This window comes from Erpetoichthys calabaricus, chromosome 2 (genome assembly GCF_900747795.2).
Source record: "Erpetoichthys calabaricus chromosome 2, fErpCal1.3, whole genome shotgun sequence".
Lineage (NCBI taxonomy): Eukaryota > Metazoa > Chordata > Cladistia > Polypteriformes > Polypteridae > Erpetoichthys > Erpetoichthys calabaricus.
In genome coordinates, this window is record NC_041395.2 from 148,483,585 (window position 1) to 148,500,878 (window position 17,294).

General features: G+C 37.0%; 1 protein-coding gene across 2 annotated transcripts in view; it reads left to right on the forward strand.

Annotated features, from left to right (window-relative positions):
- LOC114645438 (coiled-coil domain-containing protein 39-like) overlaps positions 1 to 16,673 on the forward strand; it is a 62,912-nt gene extending 46,239 nt beyond the window's left edge. For both annotated transcript variants that reach the window (XM_028793293.2, XM_051924027.1), the window contains 5 exons: positions 381 to 487; positions 1,604 to 1,744; positions 4,308 to 4,487; positions 14,118 to 14,221; positions 15,763 to 16,673. In XM_028793293.2, coding sequence (XP_028649126.1) covers positions 381 to 487; positions 1,604 to 1,744; positions 4,308 to 4,487; positions 14,118 to 14,221; positions 15,763 to 15,766 — 536 coding nt within the window. In that variant the 3' untranslated portion in view covers positions 15,767 to 16,673. The remainder of the gene's footprint in view (positions 1 to 380; positions 488 to 1,603; positions 1,745 to 4,307; positions 4,488 to 14,117; positions 14,222 to 15,762) is intronic.
- The last annotated feature ends 621 nt before the right edge of the window (positions 16,674 to 17,294 follow it).

A 17,294-nucleotide genomic window follows, 5' to 3' on the forward strand; every position in this document is an offset into this window, starting at 1 on the left:
GAACCTTTTAAGTTTAAGCAAATAGAAATTAAGAGGTGACATGATTATAGTGTTTAAAATTATGAAAGGTATTAGTATAGTGGTGCTGTTATTTTAAAATGAGTTCTAAAAGAATACAAAAAGACACAGCTAAAAACTAGTAAAGAGTAAATTTCACATAAATATTACAAAGTTTTTATTCACACAGAGAACTATAGACATATGGAATATGTTACTAAGTAGTGTAGTGGACAGTAGGACTTTAAGAACATTCAAAACCCAATGTGATGTTGTTTCAGTGGAATTAGGTAGATTGGATTGGCAAGCTTTGTAGGGTTGAATGGCTAGTTTTCATCAACTTTTCTAATGTCTGATTTGTTTTCTTTTTCATAAATGCGTAGGTGAAGATTATGAAGAGAAATTAAAACTTGAAGACAAAAATCAAATACTTGAAGGGAAATACCTAGATAAAGCAAAACAGAAAGAACAGCTCCAAGAAGAGATACAGGTTAAATTATAAACATTTTAAATTATTTTGTGCATTCTGAAATACTTCTGGAATTTAAGAAGATAATACTCATTGGGTAATGGAGGTGTGGCACTTGGAAAAAGTGATTATAAATGTAACCCAGTGCAAACAAATTTAAATATAACTATGTGATAATAAATATATTTTAGTTTATATAACATCTGGATTGTAGGTCTAAAATATGGGACAAAATAATCAAATCAATCAATTATTGAAACCAGACTTCCATTTACAATGTCAACTATTATAGTTCAACTGTATCTGTGTTCCAGTGTAATAGGAACTATTGCAGCTATTCCTACTTATATTCAAGCATCCATCCAACCTTCTGTTTGTCCATCTGTATTTCCTCATCAGGATCACAAGTAATTGAATCATACCCAAGCAGGAAATAGCAAAAAACAGGAATGGGATGCCACCCAGTCAAATAATACATTAGCTAACATACTATGGTAACCAAACTAAGAGTCATCATTTTACCAAACATCATATCTTTGACTGCAGGTTGAAATTAACATCCCTTTAGGAAAGTTATACGAACAGAGTAAAAACTACACTACACACAACCGGGAGTTCTACCCACTCCACCTTGCTAGTCTTTGTATGTACAGTATCCCTTTATGCATTCATTGTGAGTACATGTTGTAATTCTAAATAGAAAATGAGGAGGAGGAGGAGAAGGTTAGGAGCATGGAATGAAGTATCTTAAAATACAACCAAAAAGCTGAGGAAAAAAATCCCATATTACAGTTTTAGTTAATACGTAGTTGACTGTTAGTCTATTAAGGTGCAATCATTTAAGAATGTGATCTTTGTCTTTGTGTTCTTCGCCATAATTACTCCTTACTTTACTGGCATATACTGTAATTTGTGGATTCAATGTTGAATAGAAGATTTTTGATTTCAGGCATTTGCTTGTTTAACTCATTTGTTTTATGTGTTATGATATTGAAATATTTCGGTTTAGATATCCAGCATGTTGTGCTATAATATGTACAGTATTGGCTTAAATGTGTTTAAAATGAAACACTGTGAACTGTTCTGCATGTTTAATGGCAAAGGTTTTGTTTTGTTTCTTCTGTATTGACACTCTAGTCTATGAACAACATGCTTGAGAATCTAAAGATTACTGAAGCTTCACTGAATACAGACAAATTGGAAATAGAAAGTCAGATTAAGAGTTTAAATAAAGAAGTGGAGTACCAAAAAGAAAAGCTGGACAGAGCCAAGAAACAGGTATGTGTTCTTTTAAAACAGAAAAATACTTTAGCATGTACTGTATATATTTCATATACTCAGCTACACAATAGTATCAGAGTAGCTCAGGCAGTTGCATTTATTCATACTGCCTAGTTTATAAATGAATACTATTGAGAAGTGGTAAATATTGTTTCATTCTAATACTCCAAGCCTAATTTGGGTTTACATCAGGGATAAACAGATATTATCTGCCCGTTATCTAGTCATATGCTCATAATGTACAAAATTCATGTACTTTTTCTAAAATATTTTAAAATAAATACTTCCAGAAAATAAGAGTAGTGAACACAAGTGAAGCATATTCATGCAAATTTGGGGTTTTAATCTGAAGACCTACAAATCTGCTTTCATCGGTCAGGAGCCCTGTATTCAATTCAAAAGCTGAAATTTGCTTGAATGTTTTTGATTTTTATGCACTTATCTACTTTTCTATAACAAAAACATTATTTTAGTAAAAAATACATGTATTTTGGAAGTTGTGAACATAAGACTAGATAACTGACACAATGTCCTTGATTTTGTAAAATGAGTAACTTGAGATTTTTTCGTGGGTGCTTTAATGTTTATTGTTCAGTGTTTGCCCACAGTGGTCCCCATTGAAGCCCATTATATAAAAAATATGTTATCTCCATTCTCCATAAAACATTAGATTAAACATTTTTCTAAAAAATCATTACAAGCAAGATGGGGTAAGTAAAAAGATAAAAAGTATATCATTTTTGGGTAGAGTATTTCTTCAAAAGAAAATCTGCGAACAGGGCAAAAATGATACTACCTTTTAGCTCAGTGCTTTCTGAGATTGACAAGACCGTGACCATCCATATAACTGGACTCTGCTTTTCTAATCTCTATTTAATATATATTGTGATATATGGCCGGCAGTTTATCCCGGCCAATACCCCCACGCCGCCAGATGGAGTCCTCCCTGCCACATGGAGGTGGTCCGAATTCCCGCAGGGCATCCTGGTCAATGGAGTTCAACGTCACAGCCCTGCTGGATACGATGGGGGCTGCCAGGGGACATTGCAGGGAGGCATGAGAGTTTTAATTATAGCCCGGAAGTACTCCCTAATCATGGGGACAGAAGGAATGAAGTACTTCCGGGCTGAAGAAAAGAAGATTTCATCTGACTCGAAGTGAAATCACATGGAGTGAAGGACAGAAGCACTTCCGGGTCAAGAAATATAAAAGGACTGTGGGAAACCCCTGCAGACTGAGCCGAGTTGGGAAGGTGTAGAACGGAGCTGCTGGGAGTGGAGGATTGATTATTGTATTGAATATTGATTTATTGTGTATAGTGGAGGTGGAGGTGCTTTGTGCACATTATTATTGTAATAAATATAATTATTGGACTTTTACCTGGTGTCAGAATGTATTGTCTGCGGGTTCAGGGGTCGACAGCGCCCCCTATCTGTCACTACATATATATAAAAATTACAAGAATGGGAGAGGGAGGCTCCATGGTGAAACGAGAGCAGTTGAAAACAAGGAAAAACATCAGCATTGTCAATTGCTTTGGTGGACCAGGGGTGTGTCACATATCACAATATATTTGAGATAAACCGATTACACTACACATTTATCAGTGCATAGCCTTGTGGTTTTGAAAAAGCCAACACTGTTGTCCTCCTGCATGTTGTCATTAAGTTTGTAATACCAATCAACAATCAAAATTAAGTGGTTTTTGAAAGTAAGAAAAAAGGAAAAAATAGGTGAAAATTAATTAATGGAGCCAAGCCAGTAATTAGTAACTTTTTTAGTTGATAGACATTTATTCAGATCCACTGTATAATGAGCCTAAGACGATACTAATTTTGGGCTTTGATGATAATGGAGATTTTTAGCTATGAATAAATCAGCTTAAAATCATCTGTGTAACATTACCAGATATGTTTTAATATGGAGTTCTGCTGCAGCCTCTTTCCCACCAACAACACCAAAGACTTTAATATTAGCCTCTGGTAAAAAAAAAAAAAAACAATACAGATATGGTCTACAGAAAGTGCTTCATTACATAGTACTTCCAACACATGTGATTAGGCAATACCACTATACTGGACACCCACCAATGTAGAAAATTTCCAGGGCAAAGCCAGGTAACACTGCTAGTGATGTAATAAAAACAGGATGTCAATAGGAGTAACAAATGTGAAACTGCAGTATTAAGTTTCTCTTTATACTTGTATGAAATTATCTTGAATGTGAATTCAAATATTATATTAAAATAACTTCAAAATATGTTTTGTCTTTAAATCATGTATAAAGAACATTGTCTCTAAAAGTGACTTCACCATAGCAAACTTTAAGGATCTAAGTAAATATGCTTTGTAATAAATAATGAAATCTCTATGTAATGTAGTGCTCTTCAAAAAACTTTGTATTTGGAATAACATAGTGAAAGCTATTCTTTTTCCAATGTCATAGAAAAAGAATGTCACCATGACTCAGATATATGGTTGAAACATGGAATCTTGAGGTTCCAAATCTATTTATTTGTTTTATTATACTTAACCATGTAAAATCTTTCCATTGACAACAGTGTTTAAAACTGCATAAGGAAATTAATTCTTCAAGACAAAGTGAAGGGGAAATCCCAGAAGAGCAAGACATTATGTTGCGCGAATTAAGAGATTTCAGTAAGTCTCTTAATAAGATGATAGTTGAAGCCATGGTTGATCAGCCCAATTTGGCTTTGATACTTGAAGTATTCTATAATCAGGTAAGTTGTAAATGTCTTGCTTTAAAAATTTTACTTTACCTTTAATTCTTTTGCTCTTTTTTTGATATAAAATGTTCATGTATCTTGGATATAACCAAAGCTGTTTAACTTATATATAAAAATATTATACCTTAACTAAAAACAGATGTAAACATGATTGAAATTGCTTGTAGTTGTCAATCCATACAAATATAATATATATATATATATATATATATATATATATATATATATATATATCGTAATAAAAAAATCCTGGGACGAGATGTGACTTTTTCAAATAGATACTTTCACATCCCACAAGACAAGACTTTGTGCCAAGAAATTTAACCATGCCCGGGGCCGGAAATAAAAGACAAAGTGTAGATGACAAAATAGAACGTCGTAAAGAATTCAGAAACGTTGGCACGATACACATGCAGAGCAGGTTAGAGATAATGAAAGTACTGTACTAAGATTAGAAAGTCTCAAAAAATGATATTAAAGATCGCATTAGCTCAAACAAACGGAAATTATTACTTGGTGAAATAATGGAACAGTTAAAAGAGATTGAATATATTGTTCGGATTTAAACTTTAAGTTGGAGACTTATAGATCGTCTAATTCAAGTTGCCATCAGGGAAAAGTAGTGTTTCTTCCCAATGACCAGGCGTACCCGCAAGAATTAAAGGGTTTGATGAAATTGATATCCATATACGCGAGCAGCAGAAACGCGAAGTGGCTAGCGCATAACGCAGGTCGGGGGGTTGGCATCGAAGCGAGCAGGGGGCAAAGCCCCCTAATATATATATATATATATATATATATATATATATATATATATATATATATATATATATATATATATATGTATACAGTATATATTTGATAAAAAACAAATCCAATCAGAAATATTATCAATTCAGTAAATCACATACATATTTGAGATCCATTAAACTTAACTACTCTTACCTAAACTACATTTAAAACTACACCCAGAACCCCATACTGAGAGCTGGTGAAAATGAAAAAGGACGTTATGCTAGACTACCTCAAATTGATTAGTTCAAGTGGATTTTAAAAAAAAGTGTATCATTAATGATTTTTGCCAGATTAATAAAAAATAACCTACCTGCCTACTTAGTATCATGTTAAAAAAATCTAGGTTTAGGTTAATATCAAATATTCCTTTCCCACTGAGTTATGGAGGGTGCATCAGAATGTTTCTAGTAGAGTAAAGTTATTCATCCCACTAAAATGTAGTGTAAGAAATCACAGTGAGTTTATTGACAGGTACTCAATCCCATCTCATGTTCCCCCAGATTCTGTTGTAAAGGGATTGGAAATGATTACATGTTCAACCTTGTCTAATAAATGAGCAAATACCTTCACCGAAAATGGTGCAGTCCAAAAACAAGTGAGGTCGAAGCTATATGGCATCATTCATAATTAGGGTCCAATCCTCAATGTATTATATTATATTCAATTCTAATCTTGAAAGATGCATCTGATGTTCACTTTTAATATAAAAGAACAGTGTGTTTTGCATGGATGGATGAAGAAAGTATACTATGAATAGTCAAATTCCACTCTTACCTTCAATACTAATAGTGGCATCCCATTTCAGCATATACAAAATTATACCAGATGCTCAAAAAAAGAAATGAAAAAAATTAATAAGCTCTCACGATAAAGTCTGGTGTACATTTACCTTTTAAACATTAAGTATGGATTCTTGCAGATTCAATATTCCTGCAGCCCATGTACTATGTTCTTATGTTTTTGTTAGCAGATTTAATCGCTTCGCTCACTAACCCCCGTGTTTGGTTTTCCGGATACACACTTTTAAGATTTTTTTTTCTTTGAATTGTTGCTATTTCATTAGTTGCACTTTTATTTCAGAACTTCTGTTAAAAACAATATTTGTAATCTTGCGAGTCCCAATATGCTGAATCTTTTTAATGAGGTCAGGACTGGATTCTCTGTTTGGAATTTCAGCACAGACAAAACGATCTATCATCAGCAGTTAATAATTTTTTTTTACAAAGTAAAAAAGTAAGTAGAGTTCTGCATTGGACTCCTGTCTGTAAAGTCGTGCTATTTTCCTCTCACAGTTCCAAAGGTACATGGGGTTACCAAGGTGATACCCCAGCTTTTGTCTAGGTTTTTGTACAAGGGCTAGACAGAATGTTTTTGACTCCTGAGGTAAATGTAGCTTTTTAAATAAGCAGACAGATAAATATATATACATTAACAAAGTAACCAATAAATGCATGTGCGATAAACTCCGTTTTTGAAATTCTCAAGATTCTTTATTTATCACATGCATAGTTATACAGGACAACACGCAGTGAAATGCATCCTGATCTGCTTATCAAAAACTGTGCAAAGTTAGAAGAATATCAGTTAAATTAACAAAAAGTCATAGATTGAAAGATAACAGTATAGTAGAACATAATAAATAAGTAAAATTATGTGAATAAAGTAGAATTAAGTGTTAAGGTGCAATAGTGTAGTAACTATTGTGCAAAACCAAAGTTCGACTGGTGCATAGTTAAATGAGGCAGTTTGTTTGTTTGCGCTACTGCGATCTTTACTTTCTTTTTTTATATTTTCTAATGTTCCTACTTTCATATCCTTTAACTTTCTCCACATGTGTATAGTGCCGTTTTTTTTTTTTTTTTTTTTTTTTTTTTAGCCTTTCTAATTCCACTGGTTTCATAGTCTCTAACCTGCTCTGCATGTGCTTAGTGTCAACGTTTGTAAACGTCTTTATGAAGTTCTAGTTTGTCATTTTACTCATTGTCTTTTAATTCTGAGCCATACAGTACAATACATAGAACAGAATAAATCCTCAATGCAATATAAAAATAAAAATTCTAGAAGTACGGAGTAGAATTTCACATTAGATATTATCACATAATATGATTTGGATTTGTCTTAAGTCCTGGAGACCTCATTCATCAAGCTTCCTTCCCCATTTTGCCATTCAACATCTGAGATAGCGCTAATCCAATGAAAGAACCCCACCTTCCCACGTCCCCATTCATCAGGGATGACTTTACCTTAGGCAGGCAATCTACAATTTAAAGAGATTGTTAGAGATTGTTATTTTCTTGTGAATTGTTACATATGCACATATGCATTATTTTCACTTTTACTTTAAAACCTTTTGTAAAACCAATACTTGTTTCTTTATTTCCTGCCCCGCGTGTGTTTACATCTCTTTCTTCCCAGACGTATAATACTGCTCGTGTTGTGAAGGGTGTTGCGGCTGAATGAACGCTAAGGATATGCCTTTGGATCATTTGCTGCCTTTTTGCTGCTTGCTAGCTGCCTCTTCTGCCTGTCGCATGACGTTGTTTTAAGAGCTCAGAGCACATGATGCTTGCCTGCCAAATTAATCCAACAACTGCTAGATTAGAGGTCTGTTGACTTGTTTTAAATGATGGCTCACTGCCTGGTCTTGCGTGACTTTGAAAAAGCAATACCTGTCTTTTATTTCTGGCCCCGGGCGTGTTTGAATTCTTTCTTGCAGGATGTATAACGCTGCTCGCGTTTGTTTGGGGTAGCTGCCGTCGCGCTACCCATCGATCTTTTTAAAGTCTGTATAGCCGCTGTCCTTTTTGCTATGGCACTGGGACAATCTCTTGGCACCAAGTCTCATGTTTACGGTCCCCGTGAGACGCACTGTGGCAAGTCTCCTTGGTCTTGTGGGTCTTTTAAATGTCTTTCGAGATTATCATGTTTCGTAGCCTTGCATTTGCTTTCCATTCCAGGATTTCCTTTTATATAGAGAGAGATTTAATGTGAAAATGAACACCCAAACATATTGATACTTAGGTTGAAAAAATGCCAGACACAGGCCCGGAGTTTTGTGTAATTTTCTGCAACAACTTTTCCTAGTGAAGATATCTATAGAAATAACACATGTAAGGTGTGCCAGATATTCCCTTTCTTAGCAACACTTCGTAGCTCCTCTTGGTTTTCAAGGAACTTAAAAAATTTACATTTTATCAAGCAATGTGTCTGCCTTTAGGTCTGCTTCCAGTGGAATGCAGCCTAAGATATACTAAATAAATTCACAAATCACCTTACCTAGCCGCTCTCAGTCTGTAAACACAACTTTTTTATTATGTCGTATAGCACATTTCCTTATTTCTGCTACATGTACCCACAACCTCATTCTTTCAGTCAATATACACAGATGATTATTATTGTATCAAGAGCATCAAACAAAACCTTAGCTCCTACTTCTCCTCCAGTCTCTGGTAAAAAATAACTCCCATCACAGCACGCATTTTTAATCAATCTCATGAGTATCTCTACCCTCACTTGAGAAAAATATGTTGAGATTCTGAATATTACTTCACTTGGGACAGTTGCTTTTCCTTCACCTGCACAAAGCAAGACACTCAGTTCTAGCAAAGAACAATGACCTCCAATTTGAATATGGTGATTGTCATCTGAACAACCTCACAATTGGTATTGAACTGAAAGAGAATATGTGCAATGCTTGGGTTCCCATATTGGATACTCAATCAGGCTCACCTACAATAAAATATTCTGCTCTTGAAAATCAGGACTGAAAATGAAACACACTCTTGTTAAAGTTCTATTATCATATTAAGTGGGTTTAACTTTACAGTTAAAATGTTGAAATGTCTCTTAATGCAATACTACTCTTCCCCTATAAATGAAAAGACCAAATGACACTCAACATCAGGGCTAGAGTCCTATATTTTTATACCAGATCCCTCAAGATATACTGGGGAAATTCTGTTGTAGTCTTCTCCAGGTTTGCACATCACATTTAGACAACTTTGGTAAGTTCATGACCTTTGAAATAAGAGCCAATGAAGAAAAGATTTGATTCATTGTTCACATGCAGGTCAGAATCTGCATTGCTCCTTCAAATTTGAAAAACTGACTGCTTTCTGCATTTTTCCTTTATAGCAGTATCTATATATATAATTCACTAAGCCGCCAACAAGTAGCCACCCATGGAAAGCACACACTGCCGACAAGTAGCCACCCATGGAAAGCACGCAAGACAGCCACGCCCACCGTATATATAATTCACTAAGCCGCCGACAAGTAGCCACCCATGGAAAGCATGCAAGACAGCCACGCCCACCAACTCTAAGACCATTGGATACGACGACAACTCGCAGAGCCACGCCCACCAACTCGGATGCAGCAACTCACAGAGCGGGGCATCATTTGCGTTCGTCTCTGCTACACTCCACATGCATCTCTGAAGAAGTATGTTTGTCGCGGATGTGAATCACTGTATGCAGCGTGTAGAACAGTTTGCGAGGGGTATCCCATGGTCTTACAGTTGGTGGGTGGGTCTCTGTTAGTTGCTCTTGTGAGGTTCAGTCTCTACCTGTGCATTTCCTGTGCGACACACACAAGCACACAGCGGCAGCACGAGAGAGAGAGAGCTGCACACACACACAGGCAGCGCCAGAGAGAGACAGACGCACACACACACACACAGAGGCAGCGAGAGAGAGAGAGCCGCGCACACACACAGGCAGCGCCAAAGAGAGAGAGCCGCGCACACACACAGGCAGCGCCACAGAGAGAGAGCCGCGCACACACATAGGCAGCGCCAGAGAGAGAGAGCCACGCACACACACAGGCAGCGCCAGAGAGAGAGCCACGCACACACGGAGGCAGCGCCAGAGAGAGACAGAGGCACACACACAGGCAGTGAGAGAGAGAGCCGCACACACACAGGCAGCGTGAGAGAGAGAGAGGGCTGGACTCATAAGGTTGGAAGGCAGTTAAAGAATGCACTGGGCTTGATTTTGTTTGCACTTCTGTTTACAGCGATCGGTTCATAGTGTGCATTTTTGAAATGTTACTTTTCTTGGTGGTTTATTAAATTACGGATTTTTTCAAATGTTCATTTTTTGTTGCTATAGCGCAAACTATTGCAGTGTTAGTTTTCTCTGTTGTTCAAGGTTTTCTCAGTGTTATTCAATGTTTTTACATTTAGTGCATTCTATGGTTTAGTTAACTATATTTGTGCTTAAAAACTTACAAAAATATATATTTACATATAGTTCGTATGGCTGCGGTGGGTTGGCACCCTGCCCAGGATTGTTTCCTGCCTTGTGCACTGTGTTGGCTGGGATTGGCTCCAGCAGACCCCCGTGACCCTGTGTTCGGATTCAGCGGGTTGGAAAATGGATGGATGGATGGATAGTTCGTATGGTCTGGAACGGATTAATTGTATTTCCATACAATCCTATGGGAGAAATTGCTTCGGTTCACGACCAAATTGGTTTACGACCAGAGTTTTGGAACGAATTATGGTCGTGAACAGAGGTTCCACTGCATTCTTTTCGGTTATGACGCAGGACCGCATCCACCATCGCAAACTGTTTTACACGCCATGGTCTTAGAATTGGTGGGTGGGTCTCCGTGAGTTACTCTTGCGAGCGGGCACATGACCAGGCGGTGTGTTTGCTTCGAGAACGAGGGTGGACGTGGCAGGACCATCTAAGAAGAGGCATGTTTGTCGCGGATGTGAATCGCTGTATGCGGCGTGTAAAACAGTTTGTTTGTTGCGGATGTGAATTGCTGTATGCAGCGTGTAAAACAGTTTGCGAGGGGTATCCCATGGTCTTAGCAGTGTCTATGCTTCGATGTGAATCGCTGTATGCAGCGTGTAAAACACTGTATTGTATGTTGCCCTCTCCAGAGTAACATCTTTTCATTCACCTACAGTCGTATCCTCAAAACCCATTTGGACAACTGTGTCTTTCAGGAAGTGTTCACCCATCAATACATAATTATGCAGCGTATGCTACCTGCACAGGGCCACCAAATTCCAGGGGCCGCCATGCCAATATATATATTATAATTCACTAAGTCCATGGCAAGCAAGACGCGTGGAAGACCGAGCCCCGCCCACCAACAATTCACTAAGCAGCCGATCATGGCACACGCACTACAGAGCCAACAATCCTCACAAGAGCGAAAGCATTTGCCAAGAATGTTTTCATTAATCAAGAACGAAAGTCGGAGGTTCGAAGAAGATCACATACTGTCGTAGTTCCGACCATAAACGATGCCGACTGGCGATCCGGCGGCGTTATTCCCATGACCAGCTGGTCAGCCATTACTCCCACTGGCAAGCCTCCGCATAAAGTCAAACTTAAAATTGGTTCAGTTGTCATGCTTCTCAGAAACCTCATGCCAGCAAGAAGTCTCTGTAAAGGCACTAGACTGACTGTTCTCAGCATTCACCACAATGTACTGGGGTGTAAAACAATCACAGCTCCTACCTCACAAACTGTTCATATTCCCCGGATTTCTCTGACCCCATCAGATTCAAGTTTGCCTTTTACTTTTACACGCAGACAATTTCCTGTTAAATTGGCCTTTGCAATGACAATTAATAAGGCGCAGAGACAAACTTTCAAAAAGATATGCCTGTATCTGCCAAAACCAGTTTTCAGTCACGGACAATTGTATGTTGCTCTTTCCAGAGTTCCATCTTTTCATTCACTTACAGCACACAGGCGCGCGTGCGCGAGAGACACACACACACACACTCACACACACGCACACACACACACACACACACACACAGACACAGACAGAGGCGCGCGCGAGAGAGAGAGACAGACACACACACACACACACAGAGGCACGCGCGCAAGAGAGAGAGATACACACACACACAGAGGCGTGCGAGAGAAACACACACACACACACACACACAAGCGTGCGAGAGAGAGACACACACACGCACACGGACACACGCACCCACACGAGAGAGAGAGAGACACACACACACACACAGGCACGCGAGAGAGAGAATCCCTGACCCCATTAGATTCAAATTTGCCTTTTACTTTTACACGCAGACAGTTTCCTGTTAGATTGGCCTTCGCTATGACAATTAATATAGCACATCGACACACTTTCAAAACGCTATGCCTGTATCTGCCAAACCCAGTTTTCAGTCACGGACAATTGTATGTTCCTCTCTCCAGAGTTCCATCTTTTCATTCAATTACAGTTGTATCCTCAAACCCACCCCATTTGGACAACTGTGTCTTTCAGGAAGTGTTCACCCATCAATACATAATTATGTGGCGTATGCTACGCCGTGGGTTGGCTAGTAGTATATAATGTCTTTGGGAAGCTAAGAAGAGTAATTCTCTTGTTAATGAATCATATATTACGAGTTTCTTTTTTGAAGATGGAATCTTCTTTCTCTTTTTTCTGCTGTACTGTCTTCTTCTTCTTTAATTTATACATGGAAGAGGCACATAATTACGGCATCTGAAACGTATCTACCTTCAGCACTTTCAGGAGAATCTTATTCATTTCTACAGCTTTGCCATTGCTGATCTTCTCATCAACTGTTAATGGTCTTAACCATTCAACCCCACTAGATGCTTTAGGTACTGCATAGTTTGAAATGTGTAAACCTGTCAAACTGCAGAGTTTCCCATAGTGCTGAAAGGTCAACATTTCTTCAGTGCTGTGCTACTAAAAATAGTATGAGAGACATTTTTCCTACCTTTCATGTGTTACTGAAGGGTTTGTCAGGATATCTTTGAAGCCAACTAAAATTCTATTTCACAATATCCTATGCATCAATCCATGCTTGACCTATGGATTCATCAGACTTTTGGCCAAAGCTCTTTTCATCCACCCCAGCAATTAATGCCTTAACTATGGTCAATTCAAACTCTGTAACTCTGATATTCCACAAGATATGGGAAAATACCTATTGGAGATAAAAGTTCAATCCAGTCTGAACCTATAACAAAGGTACTGTCCATTGCACCCAAGATATTCTGCATGTGATAGTTTCTAAATTGTGTAATGTGTTTGCTAGCACATTTGCTGTTCACTTAAAAAGTGAGAACATTTGAGATAATCCTACACATTTTAAACATTTCACAATAAAATGCAAATCGCCTAAAAATAACAAAGTGAACTGATATAATTATTTGTCAAATTTCTGAATTACAAGGTACACTTATTGTATAACAAAACCGGAATATGTGGAGAAGTTAACCAATTATGAGAGGTACTTCAGTCCTGACAGCAATATTGTAAATACATCAGTTATGTGTCATTTCATAATAATTACAATAGTAAATAACACACAGTACTAGATTTCTAGTATAAGGTAGAAATAAGTGCACATTTACTTTTATATTTAAAGCAAATGTCTGAAGAAAGGTATCATGGTGTCTGATGAGAAAGCTAGTTGAAAAAGCCAACATTTAAGAGGACTAAATTTGGGAACCCCAAGTAGGTTTATGTCAGCAGAAGCACTGGACTCGGACTGACTGGTGACACTTCAAATAAAGAAATAAGAATGGAAAGAAGTTATTTTCTAAACCATTTTTATTTTTATATAATTAGTATTGAAAGATTCTATTTGACAAATCATCTTTATTTTAATATAATGTTTTACATGTGTTATTACTGTCTTGTGTGGTAAATTGCTTTTCCTGGACTCACATGTTTGACACTTGTTTGAGTATTTCTGTCTAATTTACCCTGTAAAAGGATCTTGCTATGTTAATCATGTAAAATTAATGTAGATTGCCAAGTAAATAATCTTTGTTTTGAAAATGCCAACATTTACTTTTTTCTTTGACTTCTCAGGCTCAGATTCCTCTGCCTTCCTTCACTCCTATTTCAGGTTCAGCCCCTGGCAGTCGACAGAGTTCAAGACTTTCAACAGCTCGTGGCTCAGGGTCCTCAACCAGGTTGGTTCTGTCTACTAAATTCTAGAAAAATTACTTAAGTTTTTTTTTGTTCTTTTATTTCACCTTATACAATTGTCTTGTATTAGGAATTTGTGTTCTTTTATTTCACTTTATACAATTGTCTTGTATTAGGAATTTGTTAGTTTTCACATACCCCCTTGGGGTCAGAGCGCAGGGTCAGCCATTGTACAGCACCCCTAGAGCAATTGCAGGTTTAAAGGCCTTGCTCAAGGGTCCAGCAGAGTATGATCTCTTTTGACAGTAACAGGGATTCAAAACCGGCAAGCTTCCAGATACCAGCACAGATCTTTAGCCTCAGAGCCACCACTCCACCCTTTAAGTACAGCTGAATTCTGTGTCTTAGAAATGGTGCATATAACATGCATACAGTATCTTCATTTCATAGCATTCCAAGGACATTTGGCTTTGATTTCCCAATGCAGTAGGATTCTAGAGGGTTTTATTTTTTCCAGTACCTCCTAAAGGTTTAGGAAACTGGAACCATATCCCAGCATCATCATGAGCATGCTTATGCCCACACTCACACTAAGCAATTTTACAGATGCCAATTAATTTGATTGCTTTGGAACATGGGAGGAAAACATGAGTTCCCGAAATACAGTTAATATACATTAAACACTGACAAGGACCATGCCTTGTTTCCAACCCTGAAATTCTGAGAAAGCAGTACTACCCTTGTGTTTGTATGTGTGTGTGGAAATTGCACACACTTTGCCCATGTCATTGTTGCTTTTTCTCCAGGTACTCCGGGTTCCTTTCTACATCTATTTTAGGTATATTTGGTATTCTAAATTTGTCAATATGAGTGAGTGAATGATTGACCATGTGATGGAATTAGTGTCTTGGCCAGGGTTAGTTCTTGTATTTTCTTCCCTAATTTCTGGTATGGGCACCTACAACATAACACTGGATTAAGTGAATTTAGTAATTGAATGAATGAATACCATGAATAAGAAATGCAAAGCCACTGAGAAGATTACATTCTCCCAGCTATTTGCATAGGAAAATGATATCACAGCATGTAAGAACAACACTGCCTCATTCTGTAAGGTCACTGATGCAAGTAAAACTCAGTAAAGCCATTTACCAGCACATTCTTAATGAAGCATTTGATAAGGAAAGCATTTTGCAGATGTGAAAGTTATTCTGATGAAGTATAACAGGCAGAGAATACGATTAAGTTGTCTGTTGTTAAAAACAGAATTTTCTTGAAAGTAACGGCAAGAAAAATGTTAAATGGTAAGGGTATACACTTCCTGGATGGTCTTTCCTGGGTAAAAGACTGTGCTGTATAAGCTTTAATGTCCTCTGAAAGAAGTTATCTACAAGAGTAAAGTAACATTCAGGAGACAAAGTTGTTACTATATTTAATGGGGAAACAAAAACATCCTGGCACATGGTAGGATTCAAAAGTGCAAGAACTAGCATCTGCAGCATGTAGATACTCAGAAGCATGCCAGTCTAAAAATGTATTTACCACTGATTGTACTTCTTATGATCACATTTTTTTTTTCTTGTAGATGATATTGGTGCAGCAGCTCAGAAACCTACCAGTTTGTTCTGGGCTTACAAATACACTCTCTCATATTTACTGCTGCTGAAGTTGAGTACTCAGAAGTCCTCTGGTTTGAGCAGGAGCTTATAGCATTACATTTGCACCTTTTGCTGATTTGACATTGCACCACAATTCTCTGAGATCTCCCAATTGGAGCAAATGCTTACAGTACACACATAATGAGCTGAATGATGCTATCAAGGTAATTACATTTTTCTTTTCAATGTTGACCTAATTAAATCTTTGGGGGATGGGTTGTCATTTCACCGGTGATGGAAAAACTGAACTGCGTGAAACAAAAGCAGATGAGAAATGGAATTGCAAAAAAAAGGAATATACAAATATACAAGAGTTCCATGTCATTTTATATGCATTTTAGACATATTTAGTTGATAGACTTGAGACAAACTGTTTGATGTGATTATCAATCAGATAATGTTTATATTACATGGCTGACTTTTAAATTAAGTGCCCTAACAAGATGCATAAGTGGCCAATAGATGAAACAATGTGTAAGCCAGGATGGTGTTTTAGCAGTAAAATTGCATATAATTGAGCGAGACATGCCAGCATCATTGATGAGATCAAGTACTGCCATGCCATTTTAAGCTACCTGGAGCATAGGTCTCTTTGGATCAGGATGGAACTCAAGCAGAAATTTTGCTATGACCACAAATGTGCACATAAGCAGATATTTTCACAATTTTTATTGCCTGTTGTTCAAATAATAAATATATTTACCGTAATCTTTGTAACCTATTCTTTAATTGTTACATTGTTAATAAAGCTATGTACCAAAGAATTATGACTTACAGCAAAGGTAATTATTAACATAATATGTGCGATGGAGAAAGTCTTTTATTACTGTTTTACAGAAAAAATCTGTATAATATTGTGACCCCGAAATATATTTATTCTCTTTTCATTTTGCCATTTCTTGATTTTTAACAACTCTATCTCAATTGACTTACCATATACCTTCTGTCCATAGAGATCAGGTATAAGTAAAATTTTGAAGTTCACCTCTGTTACTTTGAAGGTGATTCTAAAGCTGGAGTTCTAAAGCTGACCTTATCATTGTCTGCATTTAATTTCATAACATTGATCTCAGAGAGATATGATACAGAATTATCAAAGATTAACAAAGATATGAAGACCTCTGGATTATTTCTGATATTTCAGTTTTATGTTACATAGTAAGAAGTATTTTTGACATTATAACGGTTGTTATTTTCTGTACTCCTTTCATCTCTGACATTTATTAAAGGCCACTTTGCCTAAGTATGTGATGCAACTTTAGAATGCATCTGCAGTATTCTTAAATTGTTGACTTGTAGACATCAAAGTAGGCAAAAAAAGCTATTTTAATATCCACTCTCTGGTGCTCAAAATCCATAAAGATTAAAAAAGATAGGCAACTTTTTGTATTTTTCTGACTCTGCGTAATGTATCACATAAATGTTTACATTCCACAAAAGTGAATTTATAGTTATGATG